Consider the following 27,174-nt stretch of genomic DNA (forward strand, 5'->3'; position numbering starts at 1 on the left):
TTATTCATATATGTTATGTTACTAAATATTATATCACTTTTTTTTAGGGAAAAATATTATATCACTTAAGTAGTGATAAATCAACACATACTATTAAAATTTAATAATTAACGAGCATCAAATCGATGAGTAGACAAAAATTTTGTATTTTAAAAAATAGAAAGATTAAATGTCTCTATTTTAAAATTAGAGAAATCAAAATTATAGATGGATAAAAATAAAAAAATTAAAAATACAATTTAGCTTAATTACAAATTATTAACATTCATACATTTTAAAAAAAAAATCACATAATATTTCATTGAAGTATCAATTTCTTCTCTTAATAATTCCCTCCATAATAATAAAAAATAATTCTCTTGATACTTTTAATTCTAAAAATAAATCAATATTTTCTAAAAATAAATTATTATCACTAATATTGAAATTTTTATTAAAACTTAAATTTTTTCAAAATTAAAACAACATTTTTTTTACTTCATCTTCCTATATAAATTTTTAAATTCAAATAAAAACAAAAATTAGTCTCATATTACAATTTTAATTAATTCTACCCATTATAATTTTACGATTATGTTATGTTAAAATTTATAACCTAATCTTAGTTTTCTTGATTAATTTTACTCTATTAGCTGAGATTGAAACAATGATTACAATTAGAAATGATCTGACTTGTTTAAAATTAAGTTTTACTTAAACTATTTAATAAAAAGACAAAGATTAGATTTTAAAAATATTAAAAATTAGTATACATATTATATTATTAATAATATAAATAAATAAATAAATTTGTAATATAAAAAATAAAAATATTAATAATTTTAACGTTTTTACTAACTTAATTAAATATTTTACATTTTTATATGTTCTTTTCCTTCATCTTTCCATTTGTTTATTTAGAATAATCTAAATAAAATATAAAAAATATTTAGAAAATATTTTATTTAAATAGATGTGTGCATATGAATTATCTCTTTAATATTAATTTTTTATTTTTATTTTAAATTATAAATTTTAATAATAATAAAAGAAATTATTTATTTTTATTATACATGACTGGATACTAGAAATAAAAAAAAATGAATGAAAAAGAAAATTATGCACCTATGAAACGAGGCGTTTAACTTACCCTGTCGTATTGTTTATTTTAGAGGGGTTAGGGTTTTAACGTTAAAGTGAGCGGCACAATATCGCAGTTCCTCAGCAGCTTCATCTCCTTATCTCGCAACCTCGTTTCCTCTGTGTAGCAGAGGTTATCGAAGTGTAACGTTAATTATCTTAGTTTGTTCTGTCACATCGAGATGGGAGCAAAGGCAAAGAAAGCTTTGAAGAAGAACATGAAAAGGGCTTCCTCCAGTAAGCCATCTCAAGGTGCAGATTTTTTGGTAAATCAATGCTAATAACACTTCCTCTCTATTTTCTATTATGTTTTTCAAATTTTTATGTTAATTGTGTGCCTAATTTTGTTTCTCAATCTGTGAAGCCCTTGGAAGGTGGTCCTGCTCGCAAGCTCCCCGAACAGAAGCCGCTGGAGAATACTGCCACCGTGTTGTACGTCGGTCGGATTCCTCACGGATTCTATGAGAAGGAGATGGAAGGTGCTTATGAGATTTGTTGTTTTTCTGATTTTAGATGATTTTTTTTTATGGAATGTGTGTTTATGATTGTATTTTTGTAGGTTATTTTGGGCAATTTGGAACCATCAAGAGATTGAGAATTTCGCGGAATAAAAGGGTTAGTGGCATGATTGTTTACTTCTCTCCTTTATATCTTTGTTTGTTATTGTTTACATAACTGTTTGGTTTTGTCAACTGGATGATGATGTGTGGAAATCTTTGATTATATTATACTAGTCTATTTACTCGTATGAGGTTGGTGGTACATCCATGAATTCGATGGTCTTCTTTTTGTTGAATGCTTTATTCTGGTGTGCTTGTGTGTAGGTGTATATAGTGTGTCAGGGGAGAGGATGCACTTTTGAATGGAGTTAATTTTGTCATCTTTCGTGTATGGTTGTATGTTCAAGATTTACTTTTTTGTCTCATGCTCAGTTTGCGTATCCGTGTTTTTCATTAAGAAAATGTTCTATTGCAAAACCTTCAAATGTTTTGTTAATAGTTGTATGTTCCTTATCTTTAGCATTCCTGGAGGATAAAGCTTGTGTGAATTGATATTTTAATAATTCTGCTTTTGTTTGGTTCTCAATGTTTCGAAGGAAGTATGAATTTTAAGTGTTCAAGTTATTTGTTTCACTAAATACTTTGGTTCAGCAATAATTTGCTGTTGTTGAATTACCATTTTAGTGATGATTGATACTGACTATGTGTTTCTTGTATGCTTAACAGACTGGAAAATCAAGACATTTTGGGTTCATAGAATTTGAATCTCCCGAGGTACTAGTTGTTTCGGCTGATTGATTGATATGTTGTGACTTTTGACTAATATATTTTTTGCAATTATCTTTTTCTAATATCGCCTTGATTTGTATAGGTAGCAAAAATTGTAGCTGATACTATGCACAATTATCTCCTTTTTGAACACCTTCTCCAAGTCTATGTGATACCTCCGGAGCAAGTTCATCCAAGATTGTAAGTTATTATTATTTTTTTCCATACCTATTTTCTTTTTTAAGGATTCATTATTTGTTCTCTTAATCGTCGACTGTGTCTGCTAGTGTCAAATTATCCATTTCATTTCATCTCCTCTGTTTTGATTTGTGTAAAAGAGAAAGATATTTAATAAGTGTATCGAAGAAAACGCTATTGGACAATAAGGAATTCCCTACTCCCTAGAATATTTTGGGGGTGGGGGGGTTGGCTAGAGTCAAGGATAGAAGAAAGATAAATCAGCAGCCTAAAGCCTTTCAATCCCTTTGTATGCCAGATAAATAGATTTATTATCAGTTCTGTTCTGTAGAATTCTATCAATTTTTTGTTGTATTAGAGGCCCATTGGTTTGGTGATATTTGTTCTAGATGATTGTATGCAAGATTATTAAGTTGAACCCAATCACCAAATGAGAACACTATCTCAAAAAATACTGAGTAGAAGCCCAAACAGTAGCCAGGAAAACTATCATATTTCAATATGTGTAAGAGCAATTGTCTTTTAACCAATACTTCCCCCCCCCCCCCCCCCCCCCCCCGCCTGAAAAATGAGCAAAAATCTCATTCCTGTAAAATGGCATATTATGTGCCTGGAATCAAGATAAAGAGTTTAGTTTCTTATGTTGAATATCATCAAAGAGAATCAAATGAATAATGTGCCATTTTTCTTTATAGATGGCAAGGATTTAATTACCGTTACAAGCCATTGGATACCGTTGAAATTGAACGGAAGCGTCATGACAAGGTATCTAGTTCAATGGATAAGAAAGTATATCTTCTGGGTATTGCATGTCTTATATTCTTGGTATAATTCTGTTCCTTGATGTTATCATTCCAGGAAAGAACATTGGAAGAGCAGAAGAAATTGGTGGAGAAGATTCTGAAACATGACAAAAAACGTCGATTAAGGATTGAGGCTGCTGGCATCGATTATGAATGCCCTGAGATTGTGAGTCTTTTGCCTCTACCAATCTGTGGTTTCACATTTGTTTTCATAAAAATAAAATAGCCTGCATCTTGGGTTTTCGTCTCATGTTACATATGATTGCTGTTGCAGGTGGGTAACATCCAGCCTGCTCCAAAGAAAATAAAGTTTGAAGACTAAGTGGGTAAGTAACCTATCTTATTTCATCTTTTAAAGAGATACACATCTCAGTATTTATTGTGCTCGTGCCATTTTTTGTGCATTTCTTGATGTCCAAGGATTTAATTTTGCTATTGTACTTATACCATGGAATATGGAAATAGATGATTGTTGCTGTATATCCTGAGAGGTAATAGAGCACTTAATTTAAGAGGTGGTTTTGACACCCTTTCTTTCTTCTCAGAGATGCGTTAAGAGGTTGGTTGCTGATCTACTACCAAGTCACAAGGGTGCATAAGAGTATGCTTTTTTAGGTTTTTTTATCAGTAGCAAATAGCAATAGCAGTTAACTATTGTCAGCCTTGGCAATTTTGGGACCTCGGAAATTTTGTATTCTCAAATATCTTTATAGAAGCATTATCCATTTCATATACTCGTCAGCTTTTAAAGCAGTTGATTGCCTTCACTTTAACAAACTTTTTTCCTTTCAAAAATTAAATCCTCTATTCTTCCTTGGATTGCAGATTGTTAAGGGCTTGTATCGCAAAATTTGTCACTTTGTTTTCAAATTTTTTTTCCCTGTTTTCAAAGATTGATACAAGAAATGAGGAAATAAATAGATTGTTTTCAATGTTACCTGTACAAATCTCTGAAAACATGAAACAAGAAATTGAAAATCAGGTGGTAGTTTTGCATTTGAAAAGTGAAAGCAGAAAATAAAAATACTAGTAAACAGGGTCCTAAGATGTGCAATATTTCTAGTTTGTTGGTATTGGATCCCGAGCATCGACAGTTCATGCGAGTGTGACAATCCGAGCATCAATAGTTCATGTGAGTGTGATAATATTGAGCTCATTTTAGCACTTATAGTGTATGGTGTTTGAATAAACCTTGAAATTATATTGTGAATGAACCTTGCTTTTGCAGTCGTATTTGAATTGCCATTATCTTAAGAAACATAATTCCACTTATATATGTTTCTACGCGTGTTTTATGTAATTAAATTAATTTAAAAATGCCTAAATAACCTATATTAAATGAATGACTTAAATAAAGTAAATTTTTCAACGAGCAAAAAATAAAAAATTGCGCTAAAATATATAAACGCATAAAATAAATTAAAGAGTTATTCAATCAATAGATGTTTTTCTCTTCAACGATTACCTCTATAAAATCTACACCCTTCAATTATTCAGGGGAGTTAAACATGGAGCAATATCTGTAAAATTCATTCGAATATTTAGAGATAATCCGAGTTGATACTCTCTCTTATGTGCTTGCAGTACACGATAGTAATATTCACTTACGATTTTTTTATTCATATTTTATTTTTGGAATTATGTAATATATATATATATATATATATATATATATATATATATATATATATATATATATATATATATATATATATATATATGAGGAGATATCTATTTATTCTAGTGCAAGTCTACTTAGATTTATTCTGGTCAATAATTCATGTTTTACATTAAATTTCAACGATTCAACCGTTAAATTTAAAGTTCTTATCAAAAAATTAAAAATCATTTGATACTTTATTTCATTTATTCAAATTGATGAATAATCATAAAATTATTTTATACATTGATTTGAATTAATGAAATGAAGTATAAAATAATTTTTAAAATTTTTAAAAATTTGCAAATTTGATCTATGCATTAAGAACGTTGAATTCAACGGTTGAATTGTTGGAAATTTAATGTAAAAATAAGTTATTGAACGGAGTAAGTCTAAGTAGACTTCTGAAATAAATGGATCCCTCTTTTATATATATATATATATATATATATTATCAAGTGATAAATCTTTTTATCAAGATATAATATATTATTACTTTATTTTATTAAGAAAATTATAGTCATAAGATATTATAATTTTTTTTGGCGTAATAGTATTGTTTATTTTAAAAAGTTAAAAAGAAATAATTTTCATTTATTTTGGACTCTAACCCCCCCTCCCCTAAAAAAATTTATTGGAATTAGTATAGAAATTAAATTTCATGAATATATATATATATATATGTATATATTTGGTAAAAGTGTTTGTATAAAGATAAATATTTTAATAAATATTTTGTTCACATATTAGATGAATCTAAGCAAAAATATATTTTTCGCCTCTTATATTATTTATTAGTATCAATTTAGTCATATTTTAATTATTTGAATCAATAGTCTCACATTTTTAAAATGTATCTCGATGTTTAATTCTTTGTCCCTTTCATTTAAATACTTAAAGAATAATATGTGTCATGCTTCATGACACATGTTATGACGCATATCATGCTGTTATGATACATGATATGACATGTGTTACATTCATTAAGTATTTAAACGAAGGAGACTAAAAATTAAACATTGAGATATATTTTAAAGATGTGAGACTAAATTATTTCAATTAATTAAAGTAAAACTAAATTGAATCTAATAAATAATATAAGAAACAAAAAATATATTTGTGTAATGAATGTACTTTAAAAGTAAATTTGAGCGATGTTTGGAATACGATTTTTTTAATTTGAATCCTACAAAATATTGCGATTGATATTCTTCACTTCATAGAATATTTATTCGGCCTTTCTAAATTTATATATATATATATATATATATATATATATATATATATATATTATTTCTATACTTAGTTTACAATATTAATATTTGTTATAATTGATAGTAAACATTTAATTACTATAATTACACCGGTTGGAATGAAAAGGCTCAAATTCTTTAAATAAAATTTCAAATTCAATTGTTGTAGATGGGAAAAATAAGGTTGGAATAAGAATCCCACTAATTTTTCAAATTCAACAAGAAATCCCACTAAGTGTTTAACTACTCCACATCTATAATGTCTATAATGTGATAACTAACAAATTTATTTTAGATATTTATTTAATTAAATAATTGTTCTATAATATTTAATACACGTTGATATTTTATTAATGATAAAAATCAAATCCACTTGATGTGCCAAAAAAATTCTCAAAAATCCTAATACACAATAATGTTGAAAAGTTTAAACTATTTTACATGTATTATTTTATATCTATAAATTGATCTTTATTTTACTTGAAACATTACAACCAAAGTGTAATACTTGTAGGGTTGTATTTAATATTGAATTAGATTGTAAAGACTTTTTTTTAAGAGTGAAATGTAAAAGAAAAAAAGATTTAAAGTATTGGGGTTATGATTGTACTTGTGACTAATATTTTAATTTGTGTAATGTAGATACATGTTTATTATAAATAATTAAAATTTATAATAAATTATATATATATATATATATATATATATATATATATATATAGATATAGATATAGATATAGATAAGGATTAATTATGCTAATATTTGCTCAAGCTTATGTAAATTCTCCATCTTCACAAATTGAACTAAACAATGTGTTTGGAACACTCAAGTGTATCTACAAATGTGCCTTAGAATGCTTTGTTGTTGTGGAAATCAATTTTTTTTTTAATCTAATTGTATTGTTACTTGTGTTGTAAGATGTCATAAAATGTCCATAGATGTTGCTTTGAATTGTATTAGTAGTTGTGACCAACACCATTAACATTAAATATTGGTTACATTCTTATTATTTGTAAATGAGTTAACTATTTTTTTTTGCATGTTTTTGATAATTGATTTTGCATGTTAGATGTTCATAGCCTTAGAGTAATTTATGTGGTGTATTCTTGTTTGGGAGCATGCAAGAAGAAAAAGAATAATACATTACAAGAGTCATAAAGAAAAATGTTCTCGGTAGAAATATATATTCATGTATTATTATAATAAACAAATTTTAATTAACAACTAATGTCTATTATTTATTTTCATAAATATTTTGTCAAATTATTTTTTTTCTTTTATTCCATTCTTATGATGACACAATTAAATGAGTCAAATAAATAGTGTATATAAAATATTATTAATTAATAATACATCGAAAAGTTTGAAAAATTTTATATGGTTGGAAACACACTCCACAATATACATCCAAACATTTTTTTTAATTTTTTTTTAAATTAAATATTATTATATAGATTTGGGTTTTGTAAGTATTTTTTTGTGAATTAAACATGACAACAGTTACTGACGCCGATTTCATATAAATGTGCATATGTTGTGCCATATAGCAATATAGTAACAATTTGTTTAAACAAAAAACTAGAGCATATCAACCCTTGCTAACAGTTACTAATGCCGATTTCATAGGCCAAAATAATATTGTTATGCATAAAAAATAAATATTTTGTCAATCAACTTGGATATATATATATATATATATATATATATATATATATATATATATATATTATTAAAAGATATAACTTCTTTTTATTTGATTAATTTTTATAAAAATAAAGTGGTATTTTTAGTTATATTTCATATACACAGAATCTTTAGTTAAGAAGTATAAATGTCAAATTATTTGAGTGAACAACTTTTTTTCTTTCTTGAATTATGGTATTGATAGGAATATTTTTGACTATCTTAATTTCCCTCCGTACTTTAATTTCTTTATTTAATCTTTTTTATTTCAATTCCTCAACTATTTTAAAATAAATTACCTTTTCTTTTTCAAAATTAAACAAATTTAATTTCACATTTGATTTTTTTTTCTCTACTTAAAACCCTTAAATTATCATATTTTACTCGATCTTCATAATTTAAGCCAACTAAATCATTTAAACAATTTATTTATAACCCATCAATCAAAACTTTAAATTTCATTAAGTAATAGTAATTTTTCAACTTTAAATCCCAATATCACATTTTAAAAAAATATCCTTTATTTTATGAGTAAAAAAAACAAATCTTTTATTATTTTGTTAAGTTTTACTAAAATTTGACTCACAAACTTTTAAGATTATATTTCATATTTATCAAATTCATCACAATATTTCATATTTTTATGATATTTTGAGGGCGTAGATAAGATAAAGTTAATAAAATAATTAAATTTACTCAATTTAAAAAATAAAATAACTTAAAATTACATAAACCATTTATAAGAATTAAACATACAATTAAGCCTGACTTATAATATTATATTTAAAAATTAAAATATAATATTATAATTGACCCTTGTAGTTCCTGGTGCACATGCATGGGAAGATAACATTTATTTGGTAGGTTAAGGACAAAAAGGGAAGATGAATGGGAAATTGCAGAATGTTAACAGGTAGCCGTAGCACTGTAATTATGAGACGCTCTTTCGTTCCGTTGCGGGACCCACTTCGTATTTAAATACCTAAACTAACCCTTTTGCTTCTTCACTTCATTTCTTGACATGGGTGGCGGAGGAGCCATGAGGACGGTCGCCAAGTTCGCCGCCGCCAGGATCAGGGGCGTGCCGTCCGTTCACGGTCCTTCGCTGCACACAGCGGCGTCATGGGACGTGGACGACTGGGAAGTGGCCGACGGCGGCGAAGTGGAGGAGGCTGCGCCGAGGGCGGTGTTGGGGGGCGTCCCTAGCATTCAGGAGGCAAAGGAAGCCACAACCGAACTCAAACATGCTATTCATAAGTATGATCTCACTCTTTATTTTGTTGAAAATAGAAAAAAATTACAAAGATGATCGCAATTTGAACCTGACCTCATATTTCTATTTAGGCATTTTCAATTACTAGACTAATCTTAATATTTTAAAAAAAATAATATAATATTTTAGAAATAATTAGTATAATAATTTTAAAATATTTAAGTGATTTGCTATATATATAATATTATAAAATTAGTTGAAGTGAATCGGTTAAAAAATAAATAAGGACCTAGGTTAAATTCTCATTGAGACCATTTTTGTAATATTCCTATCTTTATAAAAAAAAAATTAAATTATTTTAAAAAATAAATTATATTACTTTATGAAAATGGTTTGATTCAAACTAAAAGTAAAATATCAAAATAAATAATTTTTTATTTATTATTTATTGTTTCTTATTCAAACATTTGAAAACGAAAGACAAAGTAAAAACCTGGTGGAGCAATTGTGTTATACTATTCTTTTCTGAGGGATAGGTCTTTCCTCGGATATATGATATGCAATGTAAATTTTTCTTCATTGATATGAAATATTCGAAATTGTTATAAACCTATCTAGAAATAAATAACAAAGTTTCGAATATATGTTCCAACAGATATCACGTGTTATGCTAGTTGTTATGTATTATCTTGTACTTATTTCTAATGAAACTTCTATCTCTGCTAACACTGGCACATTACGATCGATTTATCATATTTTAGGATATACCTATCTTCAAATTGTGCCGAATGCGACGCTTCTTCTCTGGGTAGTCAAGTCTCAGTTATGTCATCTTCTCGTTCAGAGTTGGACAACAAATCTTGTGTCACTGAGGCTATCTCAAATCCTTCAGCTACAAACCCTGCTTTACATGCTTTTCAATTGCTTAGTGAAAGTCCAGAGGCCCAGGTAACCAGTGCTTCAATATATTCATTTTATTTGCAGAAATCAAATTTGATACAGAGAGGTTTACCGTGCAAAAAAACCTTAGATACAGGACTTGTACATTGTTAAGAAACTTGTTGGTTTTCTGAGCAAGCGCACCCAAGTCTTTGTAGTATAGTAAAAAAGTTGTCGATTTTCAGGGACTTGTCAAGTAAATTTTGATTTCTATTATACTAATTGTTACTTCTAAATTCAAAGCTTGGATATTCACACATGTTAGATATTTGATGTAATCGGTGCTTAAAATTTAAGTAACTAAAATTAAGTTAAATGTAAGAAAAACAGATATGAGAAGCAGTTGGGATTAGATTTCATCAATCTCCCTCCTATGCATTCCTATTGATTCTTTCAAATGATTCCATTACTCATTGCCATTGAGTTTTCTATATCCATTTAGACCCAATTCTTGGCATAAGAAATTTTAAGATATTTAACTCAATGAATGATTCCTCACTTCATTCAGCCGCATTAAGAGTCAGAACTTATTATAACTATTAATTCCAAAATCATTCCTGACTTTCAAAACTAATAGGTGATTTGTTCCAAGTCTAGATTCAGAAAAAGTTTTCCAACCAAATTCTAAATCTGAGATCAAAGATAAATGATCAATTTATCAAAGTATTAAGAACAGAATACAAATCACTAACATTGAGTAATAGATGAGATATATCTATATGAATCAAAGAGGAATACAAAGGAGTTCGATGATTACATCAATCCCAACCCAAGAGCTTTAGCTCTTCATAGAAGAAGAAAGCACAAAATAACAAGAAGGAAGGTAGAAGAAAAAGATCATCCGAAGAATTGTGTTCCCACAAGTTCCAAGATGCTCTGTATCCTTTTCTCCGCTCTGTTCTTCTCTCGTGCAGTTTCTATCCCTTATTTTCTCTCTCCTCTGCCCTTTTATAGTTGCTGGAATCAAAACAGAGTGAGTAAGAAAGAGAAGGAATCGCTCAGCACCTCAAAATGACTGAGCAGTTTGAAGAATTCTATATCGTGAAGTAATCCAAAGGGCTGAGCCCTTCTAATCTGCTGAGCGCCTGGGATGATTCTTCATTATTAAGCAAGCAAAAGGGACTGGGCGCTTCAGATTCTCTGAGCGCCTAGGAGGCAGAGAACACTCATTCTTCCAGGGCCAAAACAGCTCAGCGCTTTAGAATGGCTGAGCGCCTCTCCTCTGTTGCACTTGCTAAGCTCTCTTGCTTGAAAGCACTCAGCCCTTTAGAAGGGCTGAGCCGTTTGCCTCCAGACTTCAAAAACTACAAAATAAAAAGAGAATCTGATCAAAAGACTCATCACTCCCTGTAATAACGTAAATTAAGAGTCCCTCTTTGATTCTAAGTATATTGGCCAAAATTATATTAATATATACAAAAATTGTGCTAGATAAGTGTCTCAAATTTATATTTTATTAAACTAATTAGACACTTATCACAGTACTTGTATATTTTTTATGTTCATCTTCAATTAAAATTTAAGTTTTACTTTTACAATATGCTAAAAGTATATTACTAAGGTTTATATTAAGGTTAATCATATTTATGAAGTAGACTCTTTATGTTTTATTATTGAATACAACTCAAATTTTATTATTTATTATCGAAGGTGAATGTATAGCTTAAGGTATATATTTGTAAAGCATATATGCTTTAATTTGTGTAAGATCTAAACATATTAATCTTTGTTGGACTTCATTGATTGAATTAATAGAAGTAACTTATTTTTGGGCTTAATAACCAGAGTGTGGTGGCTTCTATTGCTTGTGACCCGAATATATGGAATGCAATCGTGCAAAATCCTGCGCTACAAGATTTCTTCCAATCTCAGCAGACAGGTAATTATGGTTTCAGGGTCTGTTTTTTCTATTTCAATCATTACAGCAGTTTGAATCATTAGGGCCGTCCCACTAGTGAGAAATTGAAATAGTATACACAACGTTATAAGTTGAATTTTGTTGTTGTGATTGTAAAAGAAACATTACAACACTCTTCTAATATGGAATTTTTTTGGATGTTAATTAAAGCAATCTGTGATGTAACAGCTGGTTTTGCAGTAGAGGACCAAAAAGTGGGAGATTCACCTTATTCTGATTCAGTGTATGGTTTTATTGATTCCCTGAATATTCTCCAGAATGTGAAGTTCACCGTAGCTGAAATGGTAAGCAGCGTGTCAAATTACTTTCAGAATATTTTTGGCTTCTTAACTGGTGAGACATCTTCTGTGGGAATCGATGCTAGAGGAAATACCAATGCAAACTTCATAGATCCTATCACTATGGGAGGAACTTTTATGGGGTTGGCTGTGTTGGTGGTCATGGTGATAATGCTGAAGCGAGCTTAAACTTCTAGGCACAAATTACAGTTTAATGAACTCTCTATGATAAATGTTTTATCTTTTGCTTGAATAAAATTATGTACAAAACATGAAATGCACTTATGAAATAATTTGTGCCTTACCTGTTTTTGTTCTGTTCTAAAAGCATGGATAAGTAATTTACTTGTTTGGCATTTGATTTAAACAATCTGCATAATAGTTTGTGCCGTATAGAACCATGTTTTGGCATTATATACTTGTTAGACAAAATGTATATGAAGATTCTTAGCTGTTTTTTATGTTGTTTTTTTTTTAATGAAATTGGAATACTATCTCAATGATCTGCGTAATAAGTATTTGTGTTAAATGTTAAAATTAGTTCTCAAGTGTAAACTCTAATTATATGGCAGAACAACACTCTAACAATTACATTTAAGTTTTGCCCATGTAACAAATTTACTTTTTCGAGTTTATATGATCAAGGATCTTAATGCAACGCCATTCGAAAGCCATATAGCATGAAGATTCGATTGCATCCCCAATATGTATCCATAAATGACAATATTTCTAGATGTGTTGTCAACCAATCTATCAATGTTGGGTAAAAGAAAAGGATCTTTGGGGGCACACTTTATAAAGTACAGTGTAGTCTTTGGTTGTAAGAAAAAACTGGCAAATTGGTTGCTCAAAAGAAGAGGAAAATGGAGATGAAATGAAATTATTTTATATATAACATTACATCTACTAAATACCATAAGTAGCAAACACTTCCTTTGGTCTAAATTTTATAATATACTAAATTATTAGTTATAATTTTTTTTGCTCTACGTAAATAAGATGTTTTTTTTAGATGAGTTCATTATATTATGGGATGATAATTTTTTTTAAAAGTAGTAATATTAATATTCTATTAAATTTTATTTTATTGTTGGGTTTTAATATATATATATATATATATATATATATATATATATATATATATATATATATTTGATAAAAAAAATGAATGATAAGAAAAAAGACAAGCATATTATATGTGCGAATGAAAAATTGAGATTAACATGTGCGAGAAATATTTTAATCGATAAGGTAAGTAAACAGTGGAAGAGATTAGATAATAATGTAAGGATAAGATGAATGTTAGAAAAATTTATGAATCTTAAAAAAGAAAAATTGTATCACGCATTAAGTTCTATAAATGTTAGTGATCCTTGTACCTTTCCTTCACATTACTTATTCATTCAGTTTGTTTTACTACTCATGTAAGAAAAAGAGAGAAAGGGGTGTAAAAGTAGTATACCAATATATTACGATAAGAAATGAAGTGAATTTTATACCAAATATTAAGTTAGGGGAGGAGACATCTATTATGTTTTAAATAATAATAATAATAATAATAATAATATAAATATAAATATAACTATAATTATTTGATGAGGTATTCCTAATGTCATCTTATTTATTTATTTATTTTAAATTACCTAGTTAATATTGATATATTAGTTAATTATTTTTATTTTTTTAACATTGTATATGCATTATTTGTATATTACTTAATTCATTTTAAAATGTTAATTCTTATTTTTAAATATTTTATTGAAAATTTTACTTCCAATTATATAAAATGATGCCATGTTTAATTATATATTTTTTAATATCATAATATTATTAGTTATTTGTATATTTTATTATGGTTTTAATCATAGTTATAATTATTTTATGTAACTTATTCTGAATCAGAAAAGTGGGTATATATATATAGTTTAATAATAATAATGATGATTAATATAGTAATAAATATTATTTTTAAATTTATTATGATTAATAAGTTATTATAATAATACTTATTAACTAATATGATCATGTGTGAGTATGAGTAGTAAAAATTTGAATTCATTCATAGTTAGAGATTTAACTTTGAGGATTTAAATAAGTATATATTTGATTGGTGAGATATTCTTGTATTATCAAAATCATGGTAAAACACATTTAATTGATTAGTCATTACAAATCTATAATTAAAATCTCTCCATGAAGTAGAATTAAAATTTGTAATTAATATATATATAAGAATTTATTTATTTGACTTATATGATATATGTTCACACTCCTTTTGTATTTTTTTTTTTAAAAATATAATTATAAATTTATTAAATAGATGGATTCACCCGATATTGACCTTTTCACCATATTTGTACATATCATTTTTTTCTTGATTGCGGTGAATAATGGATATACAAAATAATATCGTTACCTTTAAAGGATAAAGTTCTTTAGTAATACATATATTTCATTTTTTTTCCTAGGTAGTTGGTAAGAATGCTAGGAGTTATTACTTGTAATCATATGTATGTGTAATAAATAGACTTATCTTTTCTTTATCTTCAATTATTTTGATATTATAGGCTATTTAATTTAAATAATTTCTTATAATTTTTAAAAAATAAGTAATTAAATAACTATAATTCATATTTAGAAAAAAAAAGGGTGTTAAAAACTTGGAAGACTCTTCGTATTAGTCTCTGAATTTAAACAAGGGTTATGCTTGTTTGGACACTTAATTTTCGCTATACATCCAAACAATACATATTTTCTTTTTCATTTTAAGGAGGTATTGTGAATCAATGAAAAAGCACCAAATTATTACGAACTAACATTAACTAAGGAGAAAAAAACTAGAAATTGAAAGAACAACTGTTGAATAACTTCATAATTCTCATTGAACATTGATTCCAAAGAGACGTTACAAGGTGAATTTTAAAGTAAATTCACAACAGTCAAATGATCACAGCCTTAGAAAGGAACAGATTATGACCTTTTAGGTATAACTATAAGGCCCGAAGGCAACAATGAACAAAGCTAACAGCTGCCGAATTGAACAAGCCCAACTGCGTCTATCCATTTTTATATAAATACACTTTTTTTTATATAAAAAATATATTAAATTCTTAATATGTTTTGGAACTTATAATTTTCAGATTTGTACTTTTCTTGTTCTTTCTTTTCCTCACACCTCCCTTCTTCTTTTTTTTTTTTCGGGCACCTCCCTTCTTCGTCACTTTCTTCTCCGACCTCTCTACGTCCTCTTCTACCCTTTTTAATTTTTGCATATCTTCTTCTTTTTTTTTGTTCCGGAAAGTACTTTCTAGAATAGTAAATTTTTTGTTCCGAAAAGTACTTTCCGGAATAATAAAATTTTTGTTCCAGAAAATAATTTTCATAATAGAAAATTCTTATTCTGGAAAGTATTTTCCGGAAATGTTTTGTTACATAATTTTGGAAAGTACTTTCCAGAATAATAAAGTTACTGTTCTGTAAAGTTCTTTCCAGAATTATATAAGAAATACACTTCCAACTCTCCGGAACAATAATTTTACTATTCCGGAAAGTACTTTCCGGAATGCTTAAATTAACATTTCGAATCTTATTTTCTGGAAGTATGACAAATTTAACTTACGTGTTTCTTTATCTCTGTTATCCACCACTGTCGTCTCCGATCGAGGTAGGTTAATTATATGTTCCTGTTGTCCATAAGTAATATTAAATAAGTTAAAAAAATTATAAATATAGAATGTAATTCAATATATTAATTTGTACCTTGTATTGAATGTAGAGAATAATGAAGATTGAATGAAAAATTAGGGTTTAAGAAAGAATAGAATTTTAAATATAAAAATATAAGATATGATTATATTGATTGTAAATGAAGAAAAATCAAAAATAAAAAACGAAAAAGAATAAAATCTTCAAAGAATAACTAGAGTTATGAAAAATGAGAATGAAAAAAAGAAGAAGAAAGAAGAAGAAAAATGATGAAAGAAGGGGTGAATAAAAAACAAGTTTAAAAATAAAACTTAAAATAAGAATTTAGTTAGAAGAATATTTTAAAAATTTTATTTAAAAAAAATTGAAAGTGTATTTATAAATGATAGGAGGTGTATATATCATCCGCCTCAATTTTTTTGTGTGTGTTAGAAACCCAATTGATAGCCCAGTGCGGAGGCCCAAACGTGATACCAAGCTCCCATGTGGGCTTTGAACTTGACATTTGGCTACCGCTCACGTCACGGAACTTGTTAGTCTGATTAAACGAGTTCTACTTTGTTTGGCCATGTCGCATAACTTAATTTGCTAGTTTGGTCGGTATATAAGTTGACCAAGTCAGAACAGTCTCATATCAATAATATGTTTTTTAAAATATATTTCATTATTATGGTGTAAAAAAATATATTTTTATTATTTTTTTGTATGAAAGTGTTTAATTTCGTGAATCACTCTAAATTTTTGTGTTTGTAAATCGTACACGGCAGGCAAAAATTGATTCCAAAAGTCATATTCGTGAAAATAGTTTTTGAAATCTTGCAAGCTAGCATTCAAAACTCAAAAGTAAAACAATAGTAATCCATTTTTATATATTAAATATTAATTTCTATCTTATACGAGTATTTTTAGAGATTTTTTTAGATGAGAAAGTTTGTAGAGATTTTTAAAACTTTTTATCTAATTCAATTTATTATTTATCATAATTATTTATAAATTAAATATTAATATTTTAAAATAAATTATATATAAATAAAAACAATTTTTTTACAATATAAATTATTTATCATAAATTTAAAATATAATTATGTATTTAAAATTATTTATATATGCTAATTTTAAATATAGTCTATATAATATAATTTTTATTATTATAAAATTTAATTATATAAGAAATATGTCTGTATATTTATGCAGGCTAAAATATTAGTGAAATGTAAACTCAAAATCATATAATACTCTCTCAAGACTTCACCAAAAAAGAAAAACTCTCTTTGGACTTATACTAAATCTCATCTTAAATTTTGTTACAATGGCAAAAATAAATTATAAATATATAAAAAGAAATAATAATTTTATTAATCTTCTTATTAGAAATTATATATGCAAAACAACCAACATTCTAAAAGATATTATATATTAAGGTATAAATAGAAAACAATTAATATTATATAAAAAATTAAAATATCATTTATATATAATGTTTTTTAATACGACAATTATTATATATCATCCATAACAATTTATGGGCTACAAGTATGCATAAATATTCTAAGATTCCTTTCTTGTGTAGGATTAAAAAATTAAAATGCTTTCCTAATTCTGCATGGTGCCAGCACATATGTTGCTTGATTACAGACAATTCCTGCAGTCATTTTCTCTGTGAGCTGAATTGAAAGTCCGAATGAAGAGAAAACACTGCAAAGGCAGTGACAACTGATAAACCAACAATTAATACTATTGCACACATGGACGAAACATATCAAAGCCTCAATTCTGCAATGAACCAATGGTGAGAGAGCAATGCCCCATTGTCGAAGCAATTGGAGGAAATTTATGTCACCACTCACGATGGTAACCAAACAGTGGATTTTTCCATTCCAAGTGTCGTGTCACCATATTTGGACAACGACCCTTTGTTGTTATGTCGTGCAGGCAATTGCAAAACCATGAAATTTTATGCGTTTTCGTTTCTCTGCGGCTTCAACGTTATTTGTGTGTGAGACAAAATTTCCCTCAGCAAGGTTTATTATTTGTGTGGCTATTCTTCTGTCCACAGTAGTCCATTTTCTATTATGGCACCGAGAAGAAACAAAAAGCGATCGAGTTTTCTAGAGGGAAAGTGATTAAGTGACAGAGCAGCAACATGTGTACATTGATATTTGTGGTGGAAGATGTGTTGTGTGTGCGCGTCAATTTAGTAGTAGTTAATGTAGCCTGTGTCGGGTGATCTAATGTTCACATCAGAATGAGAATGGAATCTAAGTTGCAACTTAGAACAATGTCTATTTCCCTTTCAGAACTAAAGAAAAGCACAAAAATTGGAAGTCTAGCAGGAAGTCTTTCCTGCATAATGAATATTTTCTAGTGTTATTCTTGATTACAACAGCCACGTAAAGAAGATTTGAGGCTTTACAGGTTAATTTATATTTGAGTCATACTTTAATATAATTTATGTTTAAATATGTTTTTATCTATAAAATATTTAAAATTTGAATTTATCTTTAATTTTGTTTTCAATTTCTAAAATTTGGAATTAATATCTAAATTTCTTGATTCAGTGATTATAAGATTTGGCTTAAAATATTAATATTTTAAATTCAATTTTTGTATATGTTAAAATAATATTTAATTAATAAAAGACACATTTTATGAATGTAGATTAGTCCTTAATTGTTAAAAATATCATCTATGAACAAAAACTTGAAGTTACTATTTTTTTGTCTCTAGCATTATATGATTATTTTTAATCACTTATATATTTATCAAAAAGTTAAATAGTTATTCTGAATGATATTGACAATTGTTTGTATTACCATGTGAACACTTGACAAATTTTTTTTATAGATTTTTTAAACAAATGTCATTTATCAATCTTAAATAGATTATTTGGAACCAAAAACAATCACTTTAGATTTTTGAGAAATGAAAATCAAAGAAAGACATTTTATAGGATTAAAATCAAAATTTACTTAATTTATAAGGATAAAAAATAATGTTTACAAATTTTAAAAGAATGAAAAATAAATTTTTTTTTTACAAAACTAAAATCGAAACATACTCATTTTACATAAATTAAAAACACATTTAAAGTTATAATTTATTGATTCTTATTTTATTCTTATACCAATTTTAATTTTAGTTTATTAATTAAAGTTTAATAATCAAGTAGCACTATTAACATTTCACTCCATGAAATTCATCTAAGCACTATCTTACAACATAGTTGATCTCAAATCGAGTCTAAAAAACATTAATAACATATGTTAAAGAAGATCCAAAAGCACTAATAAAATTAATAACATAAAACAATTATCAATTAACATCTATGATATAAAGCTCAGAAAACAAATCCATCAATTGAGCCCTAAAAGAGTTAGGAATGTGCTACACATCTTTACTGTATATGAACTTTTAAAACTTCACACCCCCTGCCCCCGAAAAAAAAGGCTAAAGAAAGAACAAAAACATTCAAGTCAATTCAGTTACTTGAATTTCAAGGGCAGAGAAGAAATGACATATTTCTGGTTTGTAAGATTGCTAATTTTCAACAAAATGTTGGGGCAAACTGTACCTCCATAATCATCCAAACCAATATGCAACAAAAATATTATCTTAACAGCCTGGCGAATCAAGAAAACCCTCTCCAAAGCCCCATCTACAACAATCCCCTCGCTCAACAACCTCTTGCTAGACCTCTCTTCCAAGTTCCTAACAGGTCCAATCTCCTCGCTGTTCTCCAACTGCTTCCAGGGGGAGATTCCCAGATTCAATGGTTACGCCGTCTCTCCTTGTAGAAGGCATCAACGGTGTCGTGTCACGAGAGGCGACGACTTGCGCGACAATGGCGGTGGCGTTCGCGACAAAACCCTACTCCTATTGTATTCTGTTTATGCACATACAAAGCACGAGAGAACCCAAAAGTGAAGACTGAAGCACATACCTCTTGGCGAAGACGAATGGAGATTGTTGGCGAGGGAACCCGAACGGAGGAAAACGCTAATGGTGAGCCTGAACAAAGCACGACAAAGCTGAGACCCAAAAGTGAAGACTTAAGCATGAGAGAGTGGATAACAAATGAAGAACGTAGATATTTAAGATCGTTAATAAAAGAACCGATTTTGTATATTATATACAAAATCAGTTCTTATAAGACTGATCTTAAAAATAGAAACATGACTATATCGGTTATTTAAGAATTGATTTTGTATACCATATACAAAATTACTTCTAAAACAACCGATTTTAAAAGTAGTAACATAGATACCTTTTAAAATCGGTTAAATGATAACCGATTTTAAAATATCATTTAAAATCGATTAAAATTTAACCGATTTTAAAAGTGGTGATTTTAATTACAAAAATGTTACCGTCTTCTTTTTAAAATCCGTTCTCCCTTAATCAATTTTAAAACCCCGATCTTAAAAGTTATTTTTGCACTAGTGTTGAATCTATAATATATACATGCATCGAAATATCATTTGTATTTTCATTTTGACTAGAAATTAAGTGTTCCAACGTTCTTTTTCTTTATACACATATATAAAGAAATAGGTTTATTGAATCTATAAAATTAATTACTAGTTTGACACAAAAAATAAGTACTACAAAATGAATAATGTTAAAACATAAAAGAAAATGGCAGAAAATGTAAATGAAAGCGAAGGTGAGGGGCAAAATGAATATCCGTAGCGGATAACGACGAATGTTGGTTGGACAGTTACGTGGATTGGGGGTCATATAATTATAAAGTAGAGAAATAGAGTGTTAGAGAGTGTGGTGTGGTTTAAGAATTCACATTGCAAATTTTGTGTGTGACTCATTCTCTACTACTACTAGTGCCGTACCCTTAATGAGGTTCTTCGTTTCGTGCTTCGGCGTGGCCGATCCCACCGCCACCTCCAAGCCCCTCGTTCCTCCGCCGTCGCGGACTCTCCGCCGCAGCAAGTCCCACTGGAGGCCCGCCCTGGGCTCCATTTCCGAGGACACCGCGCCGCCGCACAGAGACAGGGCCGCCCCGGCCTCCGCCGGAGATGCCAAGAGGAGTAGCAACACAGCCGCCGCCGCCGCCGCGGATACCGCCAAGGCTCGCCGCCTGTACAGCGACGATTGCGATTACGGGTAAGGAAATTTTTTTTGATTAACCAAGTTAACATGTTTATGGCTTTATGCCCTATTATCAGTGTTACTTGCTTGCTCCTTGAAATTCTTTTCAATGCATTGAATGTGAATCATTATGTGAGTTGTTATTCTTATTCATTTCAAGTATATTTATTTAATATTAACTTTTTTAATTTTTTCTTATCCAAATGATGTATTTGTCTTTATGAATCTCAAAAATGTTGAAGTTCTTTTGTTAGTTATTATTTTTCATTAAATATACTTTAACGTGTTAGATTTTAAAAATTAAATATACAAAAATACAAATAGTAATATATAGTATTACTTGTTATAAATGTAATATTTTAAATATATAAATAAATATTTTTTTTATCTGATCAAGTATTTGTTAATTGAATTTATCAAATATTATATATAATTAACTTTTATAATATTAATATTATGTTTATAAGATTATTAAATGTAATATATTTATTAAATGTATTACTTTTTATATCAATATGTATAAAACTAAGATATATTAATTTTGATTTTAATAAAATTAGACTTAGTCTATTAAAATAAAGTTTTACAAATGTTAAACATTAAAATAAAGTTTTACAAATGTTAAACATTAAAAAAAATTTGATTAGGAAGAGAGATCCATTAAAGACATAAATAGTGATAAGATAATTATAAAAAGAATATATTATCAAAATAAAATTCACACAAAAACACAGGAGTTAATATGATATTTGATGTTATTAATATGATGTTTTAAATATATGAATAAACAGAATTTTCAAAATATTATATTTATTAAATTTAATGTATTTTATATTAATTGATTTTTATGTTTGTCATTATTGAGAAGGGTAAATTTTTTTAGTATTTTAAGAAGAAAACACAATTTAAATAAAGACTTAAAAAGAAAAAATAAAAAGCAAAAGTATTTTTTTTAAAAAAGTTGTTAATGGTTCCATTGACTTACATATAATATTAATAAATAAATATTATTAAAATAAAGGTTTTTTTAACATAACTTTTATAATATATATATATATATATATATATATATTATTAGATAATACTTTTAGATGAAATTAAAATATATTAAATGCACCATATATTAAAGAGAAAAATAAAAACAAGATAGCTTATTTTTCGGGTTGATGTTGCTTGAATTAATTTGATTTCATCAAAATGGAAATAAAACATGAAGTAGAAAAAAAATGGAATTGTATTTTCATAAAATCGAGACTAGAATGATTTGCCGCTACAATCTTAAATTAATGATGCTTTATAAGGCTTATTGTTGAGATCGAATTTCTATATCAATGCTTCGGGTTAGATGGAACATTATTGCATTTGCACATTCGACTCTTATCAAGAATAATTGAAGCGTAATCATTAATTAATGAATGCCCATTCCATTCATCTATAGTACTATACGATTGTTATACTTTTTTGCATTATGCTTTACTAGTTTAAAGTGTACTGTCCTTTAGTCTATGTCATTGCCAACTTATTAATCTTATCAAGTCATATTTTATTTTTCGAAAAAATATACATAAAGTTTAGAGTGAACATCATTCATCGTTATACTAACTTTTCCCCCCTCAAGTTGCATGGACTAAAGTTGAATAATTATAAAAGATAAGTTAATTAATAAGAATAAAAGTTAATTGGGACAGAAATGGGAATGATTACCTTAAACTATCGATGGCAACATTAAAAAGAGAGAGAAATTGAAAATTTAATGAATCGGTTCGGACTCTAATTTAGTTAAGTCATAAAATTGGGTGGGTAAGATTTTATTTGTTTTGGCTGTTAATTAATTAAATGATCATTTTTTAAATTTAATCTTAAAATGTTCTTAGCATTAAATTGATTTTTTTAAAAAAATAATATTTCAAAGTATGAGTTATTTTATTTTATCGACAAAGTAATAGATATTGTATATATGTAAAAAATATATAAGTATATCCAAATGTTTTACAAGAATTACTCCATATAAGTAATTTTCTATAACATAAATCTATCAATGGCTACAACATATTTAGTAAATACTCCATGTAAATATTGAGTAACCACTAAGTCCCACCACTTGTTATGTTAATAATCTATAGCACATATACTTTACCTTATATAGTTTTAAGCATTTCAAGAAAATATACAGGTTAATGCATTAATATAGAGTAACCATATCATGCCAACTCTATCCCACCTAGTCACAACATGTGAGACCAATACTTATACCTCTATTGACTATACAATTAAAAGGGTGAGAAATTAATTAACTGGACAAATGTATAATCAAAAGTTAGTTAATTTATAAGCATTCATCCATGAACAACCATGAAAAAGAATAACGTATAACACACATTTATTGTCAAATGATTTTTCCTGAAAAATAATCCTATTTCTAGTGTTCCAAATAACCCAAACAGTAGCTCACCACGTATAGATCCACCTCAAGATTTCCTTTTAATTGCCCATAGTAAACACAGGTTGCAAAAAACGTTCCTTTGGAGTGACATGCAGGTCATAGAATATATTCATCCCAACTAGCAAATAGACCCATACTTCTTGAGATAATTTATATTCAAATAATAAATGACACAATGATTCATCCACTTCTTTGCATTAAGGGCATAGGAAGTCACATTTTGTACCTCTATATTCCTTTTTCTCAAGTTGTCTGCAGTAGATAACCTGTTTGACATCACCCTCCAAAGGAAGAAGCTCACTTTCGATGGAATATTAAGGCTCCAAATCTGAGAAAAAATGACCTGATGACATCCTACCAATTCCACGAAACATGTTTTATGTGTCAAACTTACTGTATATTTTCCACAATCGCCTTTCTTCTAGAGTTAACTATCTCGTACTTCCTTTTGCAGGGTGACACACCTTACTAATTCAAGGAAAAAATTAACATGAACTCTTTCCCACTTAAACAAATTCTTGCACCATTCAAAACACCACTTCCACGACTCAATCCTCCTCCCAAAACCCCATATTGCCAGTTTTTTCCCTCGTTGCAAGGAGTTTAGTAGCAACCTTGAAAAAGTCTTTGCCAAAGGTTGATCCCCAACCCAAGTATCTTACCAAAAAATAATGTTTCCACCCTCCCAAATTTCATACCAAAGAACGACTAAACCACTTTATTTCATAATAACTCTTACAAACCTTATGCAAGTCCTTCCACTAAAAAGAAGTAGAAGAAATACTATTCGAATTAATGAGATCCTGTTATCCACCATATTTGGAGGATAAAACCTCGCTCCATAATGACCTTCTTATAATGGAAAAGATCTCACTTCCATTTTGCTAGAAGAGCATCATTAAAGGCAAAAGTGTTTTTAATCCCCAAGCCCCACAACTTTTAGCTAGGTTCACACAATTTATCCCAATTGATCCAAAGAAACCTTCCTTTTACCCTCCTCATCACACCCCCACAAGAAAAGTTCTTTGTATGCTAATAATTTTCCTGCCCACAAGTTTTGGAAGCTTAAAGAAGAAAACGGAAAAAAAAAAAAAAAAAGAGAGCAAGAAGGACAAGACAGAGTTAATGAAACACGCCCTACTTGCAAAAGGACAACATTCTAAAAACCTTTTATCATTCAAAGTATGAGTTTAATAAACATTGTAAATTTTTTTTTTTCAATAAATAGTATTTTTTTTAAAAATTATTTCAAAAGTCAACTAACTCATTATATACACTAGTTAGTGATAAAAATAACAATATAAAAAAGAGAGTTTTATATTGAGAGAGAGTGAGAGTTTATAATCCATCTGTTTCTATGCAAAAAACTTTTATATTGTTAATTTTGTGTTTTAAATTTTAAAGTTTTGATACATTATATCAAATTAATCGTTAATTCACATTTATTTATATCATACTTTTATTTTGTTCGGTCCTGCTTAGTGGTTTTTTTTACGTGTACAATTTCACTTGTTTTGTAGTCATCTTTATGAATTATTTCTCCTTCAATAAACGGTGACAATAGAAAATATGTAATGATGTGGCATTGATTTTTTTTTTAATTTTATTTTCTTGGCTACAGTTATAATTCGTGCTGAATGTGTTTTATTTATTTATTTATTATTTATGTCGTTTTCTTGAAGTTGCAGGCGAGTTGCCATGCCAGCGATGATGCCAGCATTCTCTCCCACGCCATTTATGTTCTGAACCTTACAATTGCATTCATTAAAAAACATGTGTACATATTGATATATATATATATATATATATATATATATATATATATATATATATATATATATATATATATATATATATATATATATATAGGTATATGGTTAGGAAAAAATAATAAACTTGTATAGGTTTAATATGAGTGGATGTTGTGAATGAAATTAGCCTTCAGTTGTCACTCGTAAATATTGGCCTTTTCATGTTCATTCTCTTCTACTTATGATAATATGATATGTAATTAGAATTTAGAAGTGCCATGGCCCAATTTTTTCAGGTCTCTGTTCTTGTTTCCATATTGAAACAATTTTGGTATTCATTGTCCATAAAACGCAGGCTTACCCAAAAAGAAAAGCATCAATAGTTATTTTGTTCATTTTTAATATTATAAACACTTTGTTCATAAGGAGCTAAAAAATAAATAAAAGTAGAAAGAAAGAGGTGAAAGGAAACTAGAGAAGAAATTAAGAAATAGATAAAAAAACAAAATGAAACTTTAAATTGTTTGATTTAAGAGAAAACTAAGGGAGAGAAAATCTTTTTTAGAGACACTCGATATTTGGTAGGTTGTAATGTTGTATATATATAATTGTGGATGTTGACTTTAGATTTTCAAGTTAATAGTTTTTTTTTAACAATATACAATAAAAGATAACAAAATTAATAATACTACACAGATAAATATTTTAATTAAAATTTATAAACTAGAAATTAAAAAATTTCAACATACAAAATATCTTTCTTCTTTACGTAAAAAAACTACCTCATTCCACCTAGAGAAAGTGACGAATAGAAAAAAGATTAATAAGACAAGAAAATAGTTTATAATATTTTCATAAAAAACATTAAAATCTTTGTACGTGAATTCACCACTGCTTAAAAATACGTAAGAGCATGGCATATTTTTGTCGATTTAAAAAGATAAAATATTAAGAAACCTTCTTTTGTCTAAAAGTAATAATAAAATATGCTTAGATAATAATTTTTCTCCTATTAAGTAAATATAGCGAATAAAATAAAATCATCTTGTTCCTTTAAAGGGTGACACAATTTTAAGTTTCATTAATTTTGCACATTTACAAGTAACCGTTATACGACGAACGTTACAGAAAGTTAACACCTTTCCTACTCTGGAACCTTTTTCTTGGTTCGAAACCGTTTTCTTTGGTTTTTATGCATTTACCCATTAATAAACTATGGTGGTGACTCCTATGATTTTTTTATATTTTTTATTTTGTATACCTAGTTGAGAGTAAATTTACATAAACTTCACTTAATAATTTATATTTTACATTAAATTTTAATAATTTAACTGTTAAATTTAAAAGTTATATAAGTTAAGTCTATAAATTTTTATAAAATAAAAAACTATTTAATACTTCGTTATATAAATTTAAATCAACGTTTAAAATATTTTTTATAATTATTCATCAATTTAAATTAATAAAATAAAATATATCAAATAATTTTTAATTTTTTAAAATATTTATAGAATTTTTCTATACATTAAATTTTTTTTTAATTTAATGATTAAATCTTTAAAATTTAATGTAAAATATACTTACTCTTAGAATAAGTGATTATATAAAAATTGACGTAATTAATAAATTTTTAGAAAAATAATTGGGAAAGAAGTTATTTCTTTTATATATACTCATTTTATATTTGATATGTAATTTTTTATTTATTTATTTTTTAAAATGAAATAATTATTAATTAATGTAATTACTAAGATGTTCTTACTGTTTAATATTGTATTATTATTTTTATCTTATAATAATATCATTTTAGATGAAAATCTTTTGGATTATAAATTTTTT

At 27.5% G+C, this 27,174-nt stretch overlaps 3 protein-coding genes across 6 annotated transcripts; all 3 read left to right on the plus strand.

Moving 5' to 3' along the window:
• Positions 1 to 1,148: 1,148 nt before the first annotated feature.
• LOC109817180 (RNA-binding (RRM/RBD/RNP motifs) family protein) lies at positions 1,149 to 4,122 on the plus strand. Of its 2 annotated transcripts, none has more exons than XM_029275181.2 (9): positions 1,149 to 1,385; positions 1,484 to 1,598; positions 1,679 to 1,734; positions 2,346 to 2,393; positions 2,491 to 2,588; positions 3,281 to 3,350; positions 3,444 to 3,554; positions 3,663 to 3,714; positions 3,854 to 4,122. In XM_029275181.2, exons 1-8 carry the CDS (start codon positions 1,302 to 1,304, stop codon positions 3,708 to 3,710), a joined length of 630 nt encoding a protein of 209 aa, XP_029131014.1. In that variant the 5' UTR covers positions 1,149 to 1,301; the 3' UTR covers positions 3,711 to 3,714; positions 3,854 to 4,122. The 2 variants fall into 2 exon arrangements, with proteins under 2 accessions (XP_029131014.1, XP_020237982.1); XM_020382393.3 differs by having other exon boundaries at positions 1,150 to 1,385; positions 3,934 to 4,122.
• Positions 4,123 to 8,980: 4,858 nt separating this feature from the next.
• LOC109817181 (uncharacterized) lies at positions 8,981 to 12,637 on the plus strand. Its single transcript, XM_020382394.3, has 4 exons — positions 8,981 to 9,242; positions 9,960 to 10,146; positions 11,923 to 12,016; positions 12,224 to 12,637. Exons 1-4 carry the CDS (start codon positions 9,007 to 9,009, stop codon positions 12,520 to 12,522), a joined length of 816 nt encoding a protein of 271 aa, XP_020237983.1. The 5' UTR covers positions 8,981 to 9,006; the 3' UTR covers positions 12,523 to 12,637.
• Positions 12,638 to 20,762: 8,125 nt separating this feature from the next.
• LOC114917116 (uncharacterized) lies at positions 20,763 to 25,975 on the plus strand. 3 transcript variants are annotated; one of them, XM_029275184.2, is made up of 2 exons: positions 20,763 to 21,156; positions 25,267 to 25,975. In XM_029275184.2, exons 1-2 carry the CDS (start codon positions 20,888 to 20,890, stop codon positions 25,328 to 25,330), a joined length of 333 nt encoding a protein of 110 aa, XP_029131017.1. In that variant the 5' UTR covers positions 20,763 to 20,887; the 3' UTR covers positions 25,331 to 25,975. The 3 variants fall into 3 exon arrangements, with proteins under 3 accessions (XP_029131017.1, XP_029131019.1, XP_029131018.1); XM_029275186.2 differs by lacking the exon at positions 25,267 to 25,975 and adding an exon at positions 24,039 to 24,693 and having other exon boundaries at positions 20,772 to 21,156; XM_029275185.2 differs by having other exon boundaries at positions 20,790 to 21,156; positions 25,273 to 25,687.
• The last annotated feature ends 1,199 nt before the right edge of the window (positions 25,976 to 27,174 follow it).

Source organism: Cajanus cajan, chromosome 10 (assembly GCF_000230855.2).
Source record: "Cajanus cajan strain Asha chromosome 10, NIPB_CcT2T_4, whole genome shotgun sequence".
NCBI lineage: Eukaryota > Viridiplantae > Streptophyta > Magnoliopsida > Fabales > Fabaceae > Cajanus > Cajanus cajan.

Excerpts from the sequence above, each read along its gene's own strand:
- LOC114917116 (XM_029275184.2), top strand. The coding sequence starts at position 20,888 with ATGAGGTTCTTCGTTTCGTGCTTCGGCGTGGCCGATCCCACCGCCACC. Across the intron at positions 21,157-25,266 it reads AGCGACGATTGCGATTACGG|TTGCAGGCGAGTTGCCATGC; the intron begins GTAAGGAAATTT and ends GTTTTCTTGAAG.
- LOC109817181 (XM_020382394.3), top strand. The coding sequence starts at position 9,007 with ATGGGTGGCGGAGGAGCCATGAGGACGGTCGCCAAGTTCGCCGCCGCC. Across the intron at positions 10,147-11,922 it reads GTGAAAGTCCAGAGGCCCAG|AGTGTGGTGGCTTCTATTGC; the intron begins GTAACCAGTGCT and ends CTTAATAACCAG. Across the intron at positions 12,017-12,223 it reads CTTCCAATCTCAGCAGACAG|CTGGTTTTGCAGTAGAGGAC; the intron begins GTAATTATGGTT and ends GTGATGTAACAG.
- LOC109817180 (XM_029275181.2), top strand. The coding sequence starts at position 1,302 with ATGGGAGCAAAGGCAAAGAAAGCTTTGAAGAAGAACATGAAAAGGGCT. Across the intron at positions 1,735-2,345 it reads GAATTTCGCGGAATAAAAGG|ACTGGAAAATCAAGACATTT; the intron begins GTTAGTGGCATG and ends TATGCTTAACAG. Across the intron at positions 3,555-3,662 it reads ATTATGAATGCCCTGAGATT|GTGGGTAACATCCAGCCTGC; the intron begins GTGAGTCTTTTG and ends TTGCTGTTGCAG.